The sequence below is a fragment of the Anas platyrhynchos genome, chromosome 1 (genome assembly GCF_047663525.1).
Source record: "Anas platyrhynchos isolate ZD024472 breed Pekin duck chromosome 1, IASCAAS_PekinDuck_T2T, whole genome shotgun sequence".
In the NCBI taxonomy this organism is placed as follows: domain Eukaryota; kingdom Metazoa; phylum Chordata; class Aves; order Anseriformes; family Anatidae; genus Anas; species Anas platyrhynchos.
In genome coordinates this window covers 79485257-79503290 of record NC_092587.1, presented here as the reverse complement: position 1 = coordinate 79503290, position 18034 = coordinate 79485257, and the positions used below count along the sequence as shown (strand labels likewise).

The 18034-nt window shown below is 39.2% G+C and overlaps 1 protein-coding gene across 2 annotated transcripts; it reads right to left on the bottom strand.

The window, feature by feature from the left end:
* Positions 1-2586: 2586 nt before the first annotated feature.
* On the bottom strand, positions 2587-17873 carry LOC101794052 (putative DBH-like monooxygenase protein 2). Of its 2 annotated transcripts, XM_013093085.5 has the most exons (13): positions 17559-17873; positions 15002-15148; positions 13894-14055; positions 13308-13391; positions 11945-12112; positions 10868-10970; positions 10369-10535; positions 8536-8627; positions 6100-6196; positions 5847-5906; positions 4861-4991; positions 4497-4611; positions 2587-3782 (listed from the first exon to the last, which is right to left on the bottom strand). In XM_013093085.5, exons 1-13 carry the CDS (start codon positions 17841-17843, stop codon positions 3543-3545), a joined length of 1851 nt encoding a protein of 616 aa, XP_012948539.2. In that variant the 5' UTR covers positions 17844-17873; the 3' UTR covers positions 2587-3542. The 2 variants fall into 2 exon arrangements, with proteins under 2 accessions (XP_012948539.2, XP_012948541.3); XM_013093087.5 differs by lacking the exon at positions 13894-14055.
* Positions 17874-18034: the final 161 nt, after the last annotated feature.

Below are 18034 nucleotides of genomic sequence, written 5' to 3'. Positions count from 1 at the left end.
AGTAAAGAAGTACTTCCTAACATCTAACCTAAAATTCCCTTGGCGCAACTTTAGCCCATTCCCCCTCGTCCTGTCACCAGGCACGTGGGAGAACAGGCCAACCCCCACCTCTCTACAGCCTCCTTTAAGGTATCTGTAGAGAGCGATAAGGTCGCCCCTGAGCCTCCTCTTCTCCAGGCTGAACAAGCCCAGCTCCCTCAGCCGCTCCTCGTAGGACTTGTTCTCCAGGCCCCTCACCAGCTTCGTCGCCCTTCTTTGGACCCGCTCAAGCACCTTGATGTCCTTCTTGTAGCGAGGGGCCCAAAACTGAACACAGTACTCAAGGTGCGGCCTCACCAGAGCCGAGTACAGGGGGACGATCACCTCCCTAGCCCTGCTGGTCACACTGTTTCTGATACAAGCCACCATGAAAAGATTTCTTCTGGTAGTCTTGTTCTTCCCATGGCTATAAAAGAGAAACCATGAAGAGGACTGTGAAAGACATGATACAAAGAGAATGGACCAAAGAAAGAGATTTGTTTTCATGATGGGTTGTCAGCTTGTGAATTATGTTAAACTCTAGAAAAGTTACTAAACCACGCAGAGGAAGTATGTGTTCTTTTGATATCTTGTGGTCTGGCCTGTTCTTCCTGTTCAGATTGGTTTGGCTGGGATGGAGCTAATGCTCTTTGTAGCAAACTGTGTGATTCTGTGCTTCAGATTTGTGGCTAAGACACAAATTGGTGACACACCAATGTGTTAGCCATGTCTGAACAGTGCTTGCACAGCCTGAAGGCCTTCTCTACAAGTGCCCTACAAGTGAGGAGTCTGGGGGTGGGCAAGAAACTGGGAGGGGACACATCTGGAACAACTGACCCAAACTGACCAAAGAGATATTCCATGCCTTCTGATGCTGTGCTCAGCAATAAAAAATGGAGGGGGGAGTTTTTCCAAAGTAACTATGGCTTGGGGACTCATCAGGCATCAGTCTGCTGGTGGAAGATGGAGGGTGATTACCTTTGCATCACTTTGTTGTTGTTGTTGTTTTGGCTTGGTTTGGTTTGGTTTTCTTCACTTGTTTAACTGTTTTTATCTTGGTCCACAAGTTTTTCTCAATTTAACCTTTCCTATTCTCCATCCCGCTGATGAGAGGAGTGAGCAAGGATCTGGTGTGTGCTCAGGTACTAGTTGGGATTAACTGACCACACTATCTGACGTGATCTGCTGTATTCCCTGTTTGCATTGTTATCATTTCATTTATTTATTTATTTTTCCTTTGAAGGACCTCTATTTTACTTGCAGCTGAAGAGCTTGTACTGTTTGAATGTCATCTTGAATGTCAACTTGACCTATCAGTACAGAAAAATGGCTTCAGGAAATGTGGATACAGTTCAGGGACCAATGGAACTTGGAACCAGAAAACTGAAAAACATTTCAAATTTATTCTTGATGTTGTTCTCCTCTACCGCCAGTTGTGTTCTCAGCAGCATAAATCTGTCTGAACATACTGCAGATGCAAAGACATCTTGAAATACGGTTTACAGAAGTCAAAATGTGGTCAGGCCATTTTACATGATTTTGGGTTCCTATGCATGCTATCAAGCTGTTGCAGTCTTCTCTAGGGCATCTCAGCATACACCTTCAGTCTACTGGAACTGAGGAGCTTAGCCTACTGAAACTGAGAAGCTTACTGTTTGGCCATGAAATCTTTCAGATTCATTCATCTATTGCTTCACTTAAAAAGTTAGCCTGCTTACTGTGAAGTCATTCATGTACATGACTTAATGTTGAATGACCAGTGCTAATGTACAAATGAGTAGATGAGTAAGAAGTCATGCAAAGCAACCCAACACATTTGACCTATATCCTTTAGTTTGATGTGTCTCATTCTTCAGATGCTCATTTTCTCATTAATTCATAATGTCTTGTAACCTTTTTAAGAAACATACAAGAAAAGGCAAACCTTGAATAAAGTAAAAAAAATATGGCTGTATTGTTTTCTGTTTCATTTCTCTCTTTTTAAAATATTTTTATTTTTTTATTTTTTTAATTTTTTTTTAGGAACTATAAACTGTGGGAAATTACTCACAGGAAAGGTGCTTTTGAAATTCTGCCTTACAAGAAGAAATATCATTGCATGTAAAAAGGGAAATTATTGTTAACAGAAAAAGATGGTTTAGAAGGATTTGGAAAATATATCATTCTTCTGCTACACTTCACATCATGCTATTTGACATCATTATGGAAAATTTTTGCCTGTAAAAACTTCCAGCAGAACTCCAAGTTCTGTGTTGATATGCTACAGATACCACATTGCAGCAGGTGTCCCTTTGGTTTAAAATGATGTTTTTGTCTTCCATAGTAGAACATTTGAGTTGTTAATAAAAGGTCTGTGTTCTGGATGATGGTCTGTCCCAGGACATACTATGCAGCAAAAACAAAACAACCTTTACTTCATCAGGTTCAGAAATCAGCTTCACCTCCTTTCCACTTAAACATTATATATAGAAAGCTCTTATTTTAAACAAAATATTTCTACTGATAAAAGAATGTTTAGGAAAAAACTAGAAATGAGAATATCTGCTTTTCACTTTTCCCAGTAATACATCAACTTTTATTTTTTATTTTTTATTTATTTTTTTTAATAATGTTTTATATGAACATATTTTGGTTTGTGAAGAATATTTTCATGATATTTCTTTGAGGATTCCTAGCCTGCTTTGTAGAATATCATGACAGGGTTAAAGTTGGAGAGGTTCTAAATTTAATTTCAGAGTCACAGTTCCTTAGGTGTCACACTGCAAGAAAATATCTATGTACAGTTAGAAAGGAAAACAGGAAAACTTCAGCATGATAGATTAGCCATTACACTTGCATATATTTAATGTCAAGGCATGGGATTCTTGAGTTGTTCTATATCTTCACATTTTGATGATGTTTCAGGTCTATTAGTCAATAAATTGCCTCATTATAGCCCAGCCATAAATAGCCCAGCCATTGCCTCATTATTACCTGGCAATCAGTAGATAAATTCCCTGGTGTACAGTCATAGGAATACATACTTTAATGCTGGATATGGCACTACTGGCTTTACATTCAAATATATTACTTGGATTATTAATTAAAATGTTTTAATAACTAAGGAGCCTAGTTTTCTATACTGACCTAAGTGCAGGTTGTGAGTATATAACTAGAGATTAGATAACAATTACTGAAATATCTGTGAGCAAATATAGATCATAACCCATCTATGAAAGCTCTGGATTTCATAATTAATCACCAGCTATTCAATAAATGACATCATATTCCTGTCTTTACTGCATTATAGTACATTGTTTTTGTTTGTTTGTTTTTTGATTTAGAACAAACTACAATAGAAAGTATTTTTCATGAAAATAAAATAAATGCCAATACACACAGAACCTATTTCTTCCAAAGGGAGAGAATATGCTATTATTTAAGTATCTTCTCGTGTTCACATTGGGGCTGGAACACTGTGATATCACATGGTAATTACAGTGACTTCTTCATCAGGCCAATGATTTGTTCTAGTATTCTGCCCCTCACTTCCTATACTCAGAGGAAAAAATAATCCAAGCAAACAACAGCTGTGTGAGAAAAAGAAGAGGAAGTGAAACAAATTCTTTGGTGGTTGAGGATTCAAAATTGTGTACTGCGGTCAAACGAAGGTTTGCAGTAGCTCTCAGATCTGACAGTGTCTGTTGTACAGAAACATTGTGACAGACAGCCCGCTCTGGAATATGAATGTCTCTGATGAGACCACTCTCATTTTTCTGGATTTCCTGAGGATGGAAGGAAAGAGGCAAAATAAAATTATAGTTTCTCTTTTTAAATAAGTTGGGAGCCACAAAAATTCAGATAGCACTGTAAGTTTTGGATATGTTTTAGTCAAATTTCTTGTCTGGATGAGTAACTAGTCATCTCAGAAAAAGTCATGAACAGAAGAGAAGCCCTCTGAGAGAGGAGAAGATGGATTTTACATCCTTTCTCAGTTTAAGAGATTTTTTCCCCCAATTTATCTGTAAAATCAGGCTGACATGTAGTTAGAGAAGTAAGGCTAGGAAACCATGTCCCATGAGATTGAGCTTTCTGGATCATCCTAACTCCCATGTTGCTTGAGGGATCTTCAACATTACTTTATTGTTTATTGCATCAAAAATACCCTTCTGTAGCATTACCTGTTAAGCACTGGTATATTACTGAGATGCAAAAGTGTTTGTTTGTTTGTTTTTTCCACTGAAGAACATTTAACTCTTTTAGAACAATGGTAAATGATTATTAAACATCTCTTGGACAGTTGCTTGCAGTTGCAACCTAAGAGATGGGCTTTCATAATTCAAGTACTCTCTTTCAGTTCCAATAGATAAGCTGTAGATAAGCTATGATTAGCTGGTATTTCTCATGGTGGTGTGTGTTGGCTCTGTATTTCAGCTGTGCTTAACTCTCAGAATCTCAGAGGTGACACCAACCAGAAATAGTGCAGAAGGGGGACTTACATTAATGGTTTTAATCACAACTATTTGATCTGCCTCCTTGGCTGCTTTCTCTGCAGTTTTGACAGTTTCGTTGTTCCAGTCAACAAAGTCCATGGCCATCATTCCTTCCACTGCACTGAGGAGGGAGTAAGGGGAAATGGGGAAGTAGAGAAGACAAGCAGTGAGGAGGAAGGGGAAAAAGAAGAGATTTTTAAGGTGATGGAGTTGATAAATTCCTGCAACAAGGGAATTCAACTTGACAGATCCAGATATGTGGGTATATCTTCCCTAAGACCATTTCATTTACATTCTCTTTTCTATTTACCATTCTTGATAGCTACATTTTGCTCTGCTACCTCCAGAAACATGCTGACTCAGGACTCACTCTGAGGCCTCCTGCTTGAGTACATGCGCAACATACAAAATGTCAGGGTAGCCCATACAGCTGGAGATGTTGTTACGAGGGTAGTAGAAGAGGAATGAGAGACACATCTCATTCATGGTGCTTGGCCCAGCCTGCAAAGACATAAGGATGACTCAGAGGCCTACTGAGATTCAAAGGGGAGACAGTTTCTCCTCAGGAAAGCACTTATCATGCAGATTGTGTGTGGTGAAAAAAGAAGAATCTGATTGTCTGTCAGTTAAAACCAAAGAATCCTCCCAGCAGTTCAATAAATAGGCTGCTCTGTAATTTTATAACTTAAACGTACTTATTTTGTCTTTCAAGAAGACTACCATATTTGTCTTTCAATCTTAAAGTCTGAAACTTTGCAAAGTTCTTCTGAAACATTAAGGGAAATATCTGATATATCTATAATATTTGATCTCTACATTGTATGAGCTCTGAAATAAGTCAGTTATGAAGCTAGAGTATGTCAATAATTGCTTATGTGCAGTGTTCTGCAGAAGTGTACATGTATAATTAAACTAGTGGTTGAGATCTGAACAAGAAGAGTTAAAAAGAATTACTTTATATTTTAAGAAGTCTAAATAAGATCCAGCTGCCAGATTAGTTCACTTTCTGTATTTGACCCAAACTGTCCACTAAATAAAGTTCTTCAGTGATTGAAAAACAACTTGGCTGCAAGTTTCTCTACTTGCATATGACTTTTTGGACGAGGGTTAGCTTGTATGGTATTAGGTGCAAGACATCTTTGTGATCCACTCATAAGCCTAGAGAAGGAGGGTCTTAATGGTGAGCTACTCTCCAGCCACAGCACAACCTTGCAAGGCATGCCTCGGTATGTCTGATGTTGTGTCTAGCACTAAAAGCATTTGACAGTGCCATATTAGATTTGCCCAAAGGATGTTAATGGGGCTAAACTAGTTTTAAAAACAATGGAAAAATGGTAGGTAGAAAAAGAAACTTACAAAAGTAATCCCTGACCGATCCAGTGTCTGAAAGTTACATTCGACCAGGATCTCATCCCCCTAGAGAACACAGTAGGTCATTCCATCAGAGCTGTACAGACAGACCACAGACAACAATCACATGCAGGAAAGAGGCCAAAGCCTGAAGTGAAATGAAGGACAGAATATGTCGACATATTCTAGCATCTCTGATGCATGCCACCTCCCCAGCTTGCTCCCCCACAGCTACATTCCAGAAGAGGAATGAACATACTGGTTTGATTACAAGGATTTCCTTCATGTCCCGAATCTCCTGCAAGGTGAAGTCATACTTGTTGTCCTCACAGATGATCCCCAGCTGTTTTTCATTCCTGGCAAAGATGTACAAGGGGAGATGGTTATAATGTTTGCAGAGGGAAGTGTGAAATAACTGATTCCCGGGATTCCCGGATGAAATAAATGCAGCCAAGGAAAATCCCATCCAGACATCATGCTTGATCTCTTTTTTTACATAACTTACACAACACATTTTTAGTGATGGTCCCAAACACACAATTCAATTTTATATTTTTTTTCCTAAAATTTTCTGGGATCCCAGAATTAAGAACTCCACCAAAAGAAAGATTCTCTGACCCTAGCACACTAGAGCTGGCAAGCTCTGTAGACCCTCCCTTGCAGGTGCATCAAAAATAAATTAAAGTTAATTTGATATTTCTATACTGCTATTTTAATTTTTATTTGTTATCTCTAAACTGGTTTATGATACATCTCCTTAGGTGGCCTTTGCTCAACTTGAGCATTGTTAATCCATCAACATTACAAGTCGTTAGCTCTTGCTGAGTACTTCCAAAATGATAAGAAAGAAGATGCTTTGTCACATAACGCACAGTTTATGTGTATCATGTGACTCGCATAAAGAGAAGGAGCCCCAAACTGCTATAATTTGGAACAACATAGCTTTACCTTCCTCACTTTTACTTGCTATGGGTGCTTTGGCACATAAGGATATTTTGAAACTAAACACCTAAAAAGGAGAGAGACCTGTGCTACCAAAGCCCTGAGTCAAAGACTCCAGAAAAAAAGCTACCTTTCAGAGAGAAACTTTCAGCCAGGGACAACCACAGAAAGTCCCTAAATTGTTATCAAGGATAATCACAATCTGCTATAATTTACCAAGACCAACTTCCAAACAGGCTGAAGGCTCCACTAATTAGACAAATAATTGAGAACAACATAGTCATCCTACAGGGGAAATCCCAGAAAAGAATAATCACCCCCCACAGCTCACTGTGACTGAATCAGATCTGTTCAGAAATTGTTTCAACACTTGACTTTCTGGTTTGGAACTTGTGCTTGAGGTGACTTCAGGGCATGGTTCTAACATGGTAAAATCTGTAAGAGTCTTTTCTCATATATATGTTCATCCTAAGTGAACTGAACAAATAGTGTAAGGAGTAATGGTTTTAAACTAAAAGAAGTTAGATTTAGATTATATATAAGGAAGAAATTATTCACTATGAGAGTGGTGAGGCACTGGAACAGGTTGCCCAGAGAGGTTGTTGATGTCCAGTTCCTGGAAGTGTTTACGGTCAGGTTGGATGGGGTTTTGAGCAACCTGGTCTAGTGGGAGGTGTTTCTGCCCATGGCAGGGGCATAGGAACTGGATGATCTTTAGGGTCTCTTCCAACCCAAATTGTTCTATGATCCTATGAACTCTCTAGACAGAGAGGTCTGGGAATTTAGTGTGAGAGCACAGCCACGTAAAGACCAAGCAATGCCAAAACTTCTTAGCATTCCAATGGGACCCACATCACATCCCAGATGCATCAGTGATGCTGTATAGACAGTCAGAGAACTTCACCTTGAAGCTGTCACAGTGAGCACTCTAATATTATAATGTTGCTGGAATGTCTTGAGCTACACCCATATGGCTAAGCAGCATAGGGTCATGGATTGTTCTCAGGCTACATAGAAAGGTCTAAGTGCCTGACTACCTGTAAAGTCTGAAACATGATGGTCATACTGGGTTGTTCTGAAATTAGAAACCTAAGGAAGAGAAAGCGTTCATACCTATGCTACCAAGCACTTGGACCTCTGTAACGCCTTTTTGGCCTAAAGCACAACTTTTTTCTTCCCTCCCCCTTCAGTTTATTTATTTATTTATAAATTTAAATTGGTAGAAGTAGTGTTGAAACAATATGCTGCAGACCATGATTTGCTATTTTCATAGCCTAAAGTGAGAGTTCACGCCTCATGGCTTGTGGTGTGATCAGACAGTGCATAGGGGAGATGAAATCTTTAGAGTGGGAGGGTGGCAAAGGAAACCAAACCCACTAGAATTTTGCCTATACAGTCTACGGGAACTGGTACATGCAAGCCACAGAAACGCAACTATATAGCCTTGGGGTGAGTCTGGCAAGCAGGTCCAGACATATCAGAGCACCTTGTTGCAGCTGACCAGTGTAGAAGAACAGCAGTGCAGTGCTTGAACTCAGTGCCTGGGGCTATTTTGTTTGACAGGACATGCAGTCCTACTCTTTCATTCTTCACTGAACTTGTTTTCAGAGCTAGTTGTTGGCACTACAGTTCAGACTCTATGGAGTCTCCTGCACCTTCAGAATGGAAATGACCCCAGGAGCAGGATTCTTGTCTGCTCTGACCCAAGAGTCAGTGACTGAGCCCATGGCAGGGGCAAGAACATGTCTCTTACCTGTACTGGGCAACCTTCACTCCTCTGCCAGCCAGATGAGTGTGAAGCAAGTAGGCAAAGACGTGCAGATCTGGAACTGGTGTCCCATTCATCTGCAGTCCAAAAAAAGTGGGTCATGCCTCACAGTCAGAGCTTTGCAATACACGTTCAAGCCTGCCCATCAAGTCAAAGGCTTGACTGAACCTCTCTAAACGTAGCATTTAAAAACAAAACAAAACAAAACAAACAAACAAACAAACAACAAGGTTTAGCTTGTTTCCTCATGTAGGTTGTTACTGTAGAAAAGTTCTGGCGAGCCTTTCTGAAAATTTCACTTTAGGTACTTTAAAATAGGTGTCTGAGTCTGTGATTTCTCAGGCTGGGTACTGTAAGTAACATTTATATATAAGACTGAACAATCAATGGGCTATTAAGAGAATGACCAAAGTGTAAACCAGAAAAGTTTCAAAGAGAATCGTAATAATTGGTGAGAATAAGAAAACCAAGGTTACCTCAGGGCTCATATGAAGGAGCAAACCTCTTATAGGATGTTCAGTTAAAATGGTAAAACTTTTAAAATTGTAAAAATGTAAAATCACTCAATTAAAAGTAAAATTTATGGGATGTTGTAAGTGGATTGTGGGAATGTGCAAAATACGTTATGGGATGTTTAGGGAAATTTTCAAAGGTAGGGAAATAGTAACAAATGTAGGACAATGGGGAGAGGAAGGAAAGAGTCCAAATTTACTTAAGTAGAGTTAAGGTCAGTGTACTAGGCTGGCCAAGCCTGGTACTTGACCTCCGCAGTCTGTATATACTAACTTGTTACACTCTATTGCTAATTATTTTCTGTGTGAGTGTGCCTTCTGTACTACACACATGTAAGACCCAAGGTCCCTGCAAGACACTGCATAAAAGGGGCCTAGGTCTGGGCACAGATGCTGGAAGGACTTACAGTGTGAACCAGAAATTGGAGTGACCCAGTAGTACGAGTACCGGTGAAAGCTGCATGAGAGTATGTACGTGTTTCTCTAGTGAATTTTAACCTTGATTTGCCAGATAGCAGGAACAGGACTGGGTCATTTGTGTGCTCACAAGGGTACCCCCATGTCTATGCTCACCCATGGGGTGCCCATAAAGGTACTGTACTCCTGTCTATGTTGATCTGTTGGTGGCCAGCTGACACCACTCTCTGGTCATGTGTGTTTGGGTGGGTGGGGTGGAGTGGAGGATGTCTGTGTTTTTGGCGTTTGCCCCCAGCCTCAACTGGGATTAGGAGCAGTGAAAGGGGTATCTAGTAGTCCTGGAGGTGGTAAATCCCCTGGATCCCATAGTCCACTGGAATTGACTGTTGTAAGCAACCCCATGGCAGTTTTTAGAGGGATGTGAGCTCTCTGCCCTAGAGGTATCTTCTTGACCTGAGAGATTGCACCACATCCTCCCAGCCCAGCACGCGCCTTCCTGCACCAGTACCACATGCCTGTGGTAGGACAAAATTCTCACATGTAGTGGAACCCTCCCTTGGGGTCTTGGGAAGCTTTACATTTTGGGTCTTGGGGAGCTTTACATTCTTTGTTTACACACACACACCATTCACTTAGATGATGTGAATGGTTACTTGAGCCATGATTTTGACATGCTTGTACAGCTCTGCCAATGCTCTTGGGCCAAACCCTGGGTCTCTTCTGAGCAGTTTTGCTAGAAAAGTTATTCTTTTTGCAACAATCAGAAATGAAAGGCAAGATGGCACCCTTCACCAAACAGCTTTTGGACATGTCTAGAGCAAGATGAAAGACCAAAGTGAGAAAGATCAAAAAAATCAAGAAGGATTTCATGCCTTTCCCCCACACTCACTTCATCAAACTGGCTTGAATTGCAAAGGCCATAAGATCTGTAGGATTCTGCTCCAGGAGGAATGAAATGCACAGGGAAGGTGAAGATGCCTGTTTGCAGTATCCCCACATCATACTTTCGTACCTCTGGTGTATAGTATATTCGTACCCCTGAGCTGTCGATCAAACCTTTAAAATAAAAATAATCACTCCTTCAGCAATGACTCTAGAAACATCTCTGGTTTACATGACCTATTTCCATAGTTTTCCATTCATTCTGTGCATGTCTGAATCCTCACCTTTCTCAGCTTCCAGGTCCACATCCCCAGTCCCCTCAATACCCAGATAGTCACTGCTTGACTCTCAGCACCTCTCAGTTTCCTCTTACTGTCTGAAAGTTGTACTGATCAATACATGGAAGAATTTCACTCAGTAACTGGTTCTTAATTGGTATGTAGGTGAGGTCTGAGACTACCATCCTGCTGCTGTTCTTTGTCAGGCAACTACCCAACATTACCCACCTGATACCAAGTCAAAATTGCTGTAATGGATTTCCAGTCGGACATACTGAGGGTCCCAAGGTGTTCCGATGGAATATGCAGCATCATCTGGAAATTGATAAGACTTGTGGAGAAATAAAGTTACATGAAGTAATGAGTAATTTTAACTCTTCTCTCCCTTTTTATTTTTTATTTTTTATTTTTTTTTCTGTTTTTGGACAGAGTCAAAATATGGAAACTTAGAAAAATAAAGTTTTGATTTTCTTGCATCTGTGAATATTGAATTTTTTTTAGACTTTATTAAAAACCAAAATGTTGTCAAAAATTGTTCCTGTTCTAATTATTTTTTTCTTCTGAACTGCAATAAGGAAGACTTTTCAAAATTTATTTTTCCATTATTCTTTTGCTTGGTTTCATTTTTATTTGTTACTGTATTTTATAGGATATTTATATAAAGTATAAATTCTTGCATTGAATTTCACATCAGCATTGGCACTGCATAATTCTAAATCTAAATAAAATGAATGTGTTTTGTCTAAAATTCATCTCCTACATCTTTTCCTCCCCATGTACATCCATACCATAGAACCACAAAATACATTTTGCTCTGAGAAGTGAAGTAACCATCACAATATAGATGCTATAATTTGTGTAACCCTGAGTATTAACTAAACCATTCACCCATTGCACCAATTTCACTGAACTTTTAATTTTATTATGCTGAAAAACAAGTGGAGCCAGTAGGAATGAAGGCAGCGAGTAGTTACACTCCTTTCTCTTATGCAAGATTAGCCAAGGAGAGTTTTGTTACATTCATGTCAACATTATCAAAAGGTCAGAATTAAAGCCTTACTATTTGACATATAATAACTGTTCAATGCCTATATGATAATAACATGCACATACACTCCATGTATCAACAGCTATGTAGAAATCAACATCTTCAACTGATGCCACAGATGACTTGAGTGAGAATAAAATGAGAGACCTTCAATTTGACTGGCTCTGCAGGACAGTGAGGTGTTACTGGATAAGATGACAAAAAGGGTTACCACTATTCACAAGAAATAAGGAAGAGAATGGGCCCCACAGACTTACCTCTCCTCCAACAGCCCAGCCCACAACCACCTGAGAGCACAGGGCAAAATCTGGATTGGCTCCATAGCAGTCATCTATGCCACTTGGTAACACACTGGCATTGCCACAGGCGTAAACCAGAATATGATGAACTAAAGTTATGTTGTGGGGAGTTATTACAGGCTCAAACTGTAAGCAAGATAAAGAGACAGAAAAAAAAAAAAAAAAGTTATTTTCATTCCTAAAATATTTATTTCTCAAGCAACAAGGAAGAACAGCTAACCACAGCTTGGGTGAACAGAAAATCAGATTCACAAGATGAATGGCAAACTGGATGATGGTTTATCTACTAATTTCCATATGCATCCAGCAGAGTCCATGTTTTTCAGAATTTAATTGCATTTTCCTCTAAAGCATGTTTCTTTAATCAGAATTATAGGGACGTCTATTTGCCCTACTATTTTGGGCAGTGGGATTCCAGACTGGAAATATAACTAGTTTACCTCATGAACCACTTTACTGTCTGAATAGCAAGATAAAGAACCTTGACCTTGGATGCTTCATCTAGGTTCACTGTAACTTGCTGACCCCTCAGTTGTGCCAACACAACTATAATCAAGATAGTTTAAAATAAACCTGCAAATAACCTGGATCTGTTTATGAATCATTGAAGTTTTATTAGTACCAGTGAGATCAGGCCTCAAAATCCTGATGTTACCACCAGAACTGACTAAAACTCATGAATTTGTTTTGTCGGCTTGTCTTTTTGTCCTTTAAATTCTCACTTTTCCAGTCCATGTAAATTCTTTATTCTGAAATTCCACATAAATTCATTGGAACATCTCTTTTTTAAACCTTCAAAACCTACAAGATTAAGAAGGGTTGTGTGACATTAAAGAAAAATTATCTTAATTTGAGAATTAATCTAGGTTTGGTAAATTCATGATCTTCTCTTTTCTTTTCATATTCAATCTTGAAACTGCTTCAAGTGTTAATTTTGCCTTTTGTATAGATATGCTTAGAAATTTCCAAGAACAAAAGGAAAAGTCCTTGAATTCATTTCAAATACAGAAAATTCTGCAGGCTCCCTTTGCTCTCAAAGATACTGATAGGTAACATGGCCTGAGTTCATTACACTGAGAGAATCAGACTTGTAGGAAGATTTCTTCAGGCGTGATGTACATAAAGACAAAGATAATTTCAAGGTTAGAAATGAGGCAGAGAATATTTTTACGCAATCCAGACAAATTAACTGGCTCATCCCAATGGCAGTGAAGGACACGTGGAATGCTCCCAGATTTATGCTAAAAATGCTGTAAGGGACAGACTTGCAGGCATAATTGAAGGAACAAGTCTGTTCTGTCCTGTTTTTTCCCCAGTTTACCTTGTAGATGTGGTGTTTCTGCTTAACCCTGGGCAGTGGAAGAAAGGTACAGGCATATTTGGTTTCTTCAACAGGAACAGCAAACTGTAAAAGAAGCAGACACATAAGTCACCTGAAGATTCCTCTGGCAACACAATAACATGTGCAGGAAAGTGGAGAAGCCAAAAGAAGGCTGTGCAAAAAGAACAAAAAAAAACAGAACTGGACCCTGTTCCTCCAGTCAGGATGGAGAGAAAGGTGATGCAGTTAGCAAGAGACTAATGGGGTTCTGGTAGCAATCAGTGAAATGATTCTTGAATGAAGGTTCAAGAAGATAAGACTCCATTCTGGTGAAGAGAAAATACAGTGGTCAGCACCACCAAGTCTTAACAATTAACCTGTTCAATCAACAATTTTTAATTCCTGTATGTCTAGAGTCTCAAGCACAGCACATACATATATCATTTCTTTTCTGAATAAGTCTGTCCTCCTCCTCTAACACATCCCAGGTAGCCTGCTCCAGCATTCCAGTTCACCTATCCACAACTCTGAGCAAGCACAGCTTAGACATTGAGCCTGGGAGCTAACTTTTTTGTCCAATACTTACGTTGTCCAGCCTCAGGTCATAGGTGAAGAATATTTTAGGGTCAGTTAAGTTGGATGGACTTCTGTATCTCATCAAGAAAAGAGACTTAGAAAATTTTTGGCCCTTAAAGAGTTGTACTGTGTCATCAGTGCCAAATGCAGTAATGAGACGTGCTGTGTCCATCTGGAATAAGAGTGTTTCATTGGAAAATCTTAATTCATTCCCATCAATGATAAACATGTAATTCACCCACACCATCTGCATTATACTGCTGCACACATATTAAAATCCAATACAATACTAACCATCTGCAGTTAAAAGTCACCTGTATTATAAACGTGAATGTTTGGTATGTATGTTACACATGGGCAATCGGGCAATATATCAGAACACACAACAGAAACTAATCATTATAACACATAAAATTTGCCTTGTCCAGGCCCAAAAACAATATATACATATATTTCTATATTTGTGTGTGTATATGTATCTATATATATACACACACACTTTTTTTTCCTTACAAATAAAAGGTGCTGGCTTCAGAAACTTTTACTAAGAATTGCTACAAGACTTAAAAAATGCTAACAAGACTGTAGTACCATGATTCTCCATTAGCAGCTAACACTGACCATACATTCCTGCCTGGATCTGCCCCACCATGCAAGAACAGCAGTAGCTTTGGAAGTCTGAACATTCTTACCATTTAGAATGGGATTATATTTCTTCCAATTAGTGAAGGTAATTAGGAAGGTCTGTCACTTCAAAGGAATGTAATTATTTTTTTGAGCGTGTATTTGAACTCTGGAAAAATGTTGAATATACACTTACCTCTGGACAAACATTTTTGTGTAGACTAAACTTGTATTCAAGCTTAAGAAAACACTGAGACTTACATCATAACAATTATTTGATGGAAAACATTGTAAGAAAATATAAAACACATCAGTGGGTGAAATGGGCATTATAAATGTGGCCATATGATACCATATTTTTCTTCATATTCCTGTAATTTTACTGTTGTGAGAAAATCTTGTTATTCTCAGATCTTATCCAGAGAAACTTGGACTACAGTGGGACATGAGAGCAGTTTGGTTTGGTTTGTTGTTTGACCAGTCCCCTTCCTTACTGTGATATCCAGGTCATTTGAGTCACATGTCCGGAGGTGGCGCTTGAACAGCATGGTGGTGGAGGTTTCATTCTCTGTCACTGACAGCAGTTGGTAGTCCTGGCTATCATCTTCCTCAAGGGTTGCATCATCTACCACATGAAAATCCTGGAAAAGGAAGAGTGGTAGAAGCCATAGGGAGGAGAGAAAAAGAAGCCATAGAGAGGAGAAAAAAACTTCCTACACTCCAGGAAGTCATGTTTCTAATTACTGTTGGTGGTACCTGAATAATCTAAGTATTTCTTTCACCAAAAAACCTCCCCCATTTTCACTGCCGATTTCCGAAAATAAATCAAAGATAACTCCCATCCAGTCCTGCTACATCCAGCTTCTCAAGGGAAGAGAAGCCCCTAGTGTCCCATTGCCCAGAGGATGGCCTGGATAGGATGGGTCCTAGAGGATCTTCCCCACTCCCTGACAGAGGGTATCTCCTCCTGCATACCAGGGTATTCTAGCACATTTGGCTAAGTTACACAGGAACTGTGAGGTAAAGCAAGCCCTGCTGAAAAACAGGGGTAGTTTAGATATGAAATATTTGGGGCATACCAAAGCTTCTAAGATCACAATTTAAAGATAAGTATTTTGCAAGTTAAGTACTTTGAAAAAATATGTAAAATTAAATATATCATAAAAAAAGAGAAAAGCAGTGAACAGCTGTAGCAACAATAAACAGAAATCCAACTTTTTTTTTTGGTAGTTTTCCCACCCATTGGTCATTATTCAGATAATGAGTTTGGCATGGTTGAAGTAAAAAAGAGGATTAAAACAAAAACCAAGGATGCAAGAAAAAGGATTAAGGGAAGAACACAAACAAAGCTCCACATAAATGCCATTTATGTTAACTAGCAAATTTTTCCACAGTCTGTTTCATGGGTTCAGGAGAAATGACACACATCCTACAACACACGTAGATTTTTGTGTTCAGTAATGTGCTTGCTTACTATAATGTCTCCAGATTTAAGTTATTGGGACATATTTTCTTATATGTAGTAAAGCTGATAAAAACTAGGATGTCTGTGGGACTGAAGTGATTTTCTAATTTAAGCGAAGAACTCCAGCTACCAAGGCAGAGAAACTATGAAAATGTTAAATATTTAATCTGAATATTATGGAAAGTTTAATATTAATAATTTTGAAACTGAATACTTCAAGTTCTTATTTTAGGATATACCTTTTAGGAGTTGTTAAATGCTTTCATTTTACCCTGAATTATTATTAGTATTGTAATTACTCTTAAATAAAGTACAAGCAACAGTTTCTTCTAAGTTGTCCATATTATTTCCCTCCTGTAGTTTCATTTACCCCCATAATTCATTGCATCACAATCAAAAGAAGATTTAAAACTCAGTATTACAAGAGCAGTTTTGCAAACAACTAGACTATAAGTGAAGCTAGCTACCTCACCTCCTCCAAAGTTCACTGACTTTAGAAAATGTAGACACATTTCGTGCAAAACACATTTTGCTGTTATGTGAATAGGTAAAATAAAATGTCTGAGCAAACTAAAACCACTTTGAATTGCAAATATTTAATCGGTGTACCTTCTTCTTTTCCTGTGTCTGGATAATACTAAACTATTTCTCTTTCAAACAAACAAACACACCGTTTTTGTGTTTAGCACCCTAATGGGTATTTTCTTCATCCGCAGTTCAGCTGTCTTAACATCAAGCATCTAACCTTAGTTATTGCCTTTACAGTCAATGGAAAAAATCATCAAGCCCCAAGGGTGTTCCATCCTATTCCTACTAGAGCATTTAACACTGTCAGGAAGAAGCCACCTGTGGAGGTGAACACATCTCTCCACTTACTCCAGAAGAAACTCAGAAAGCTAGTTCAATCTAGATGACTGCCTCTCCAACAACTTTACTTTGGTAGGAGGACTCCCATTCACAGTACTCAGGTCAAAGCTAGGCTCCAAGGAGGTCTCTTCCACTTTGCAAAGCTAGACCACAATTCTGATAGGCTATGAGCTCCTACACAAAATCAAGACAGCTGAATGCATAAATGGCAGAGAGATGTGAAAAGCTGTTCTCCCCATCCGCTCAACATCTGTAGTAGGCAAACTATAATTTTCTTGTATTTTATTTAACCTTTGAAGAGGATGAAAGTGAGGAAAAACAGAGGAATTTCACATCAGAATCCTGTCTGAAGTAACTCTCCCAGCAGCCTTTTCTAGTTTCATGGTAGGTGACTGCTTTGATCAAATCTAATTGGTTATAGCTGTGGTTTTGACTCACAGATGGGATCAGTTTATTTGCCTAACAACAACATCTAGTGCCATCTGGGATATCATAGTGTACGTGAGGTAGCTGCATGGGGATAGCAGCCATGATACAGGACCTGCAGAAGACCTGGGACCTTTTGGACTCTTTCAGGCAGAGGCTACTATAGCATCTAAAATGGTCCCAGATAGCTTTAGATGGTTAAGCCCATATGCTCTCAAGACAACACACTGATAACGTGGCCCTTGGCAAAGAGGGTTGCAGAAGAAGACTTTTCAGAAGGCTTTTCAACTTACAGAGAAGTAGATGCTGCCATTAGAGAAGACACCTCCAATCACAATGTCAGATCCAGGCAACTCTCCATGAGGGCTGAATCCAAACGCCACCCAGCCTGTTGTGTGAACCTGCAGCTCAAAAGTCATCATCTCCTGTTCATCATGGTCCCAACGAAGGTATACCATGTTTAAAGGATCCAGGTAGACAGAGAAACGTAAGAGTGGAGGTGCAGGCTGACCAGAACAAAACCATGTGAGGAACAAGAGGAAGAACATGCCCCTTATTCTTGAGAAGAGAACAGACATTATCCACAGGACTGCTGCAATTTCTGTGTTCTGTTGATACCCTGAGCAGCTATTCTGCTGTGAGGGGCCCATCTTATATGGAATTACATGAGGCTGGCCTGTTGCCAGAAAGAGGAAGTGGAAACTGGCTGTTTTATATCCAATTTAACATTTAAGAAAGATCAACATCTTACATAATAGTCTTGGCACCC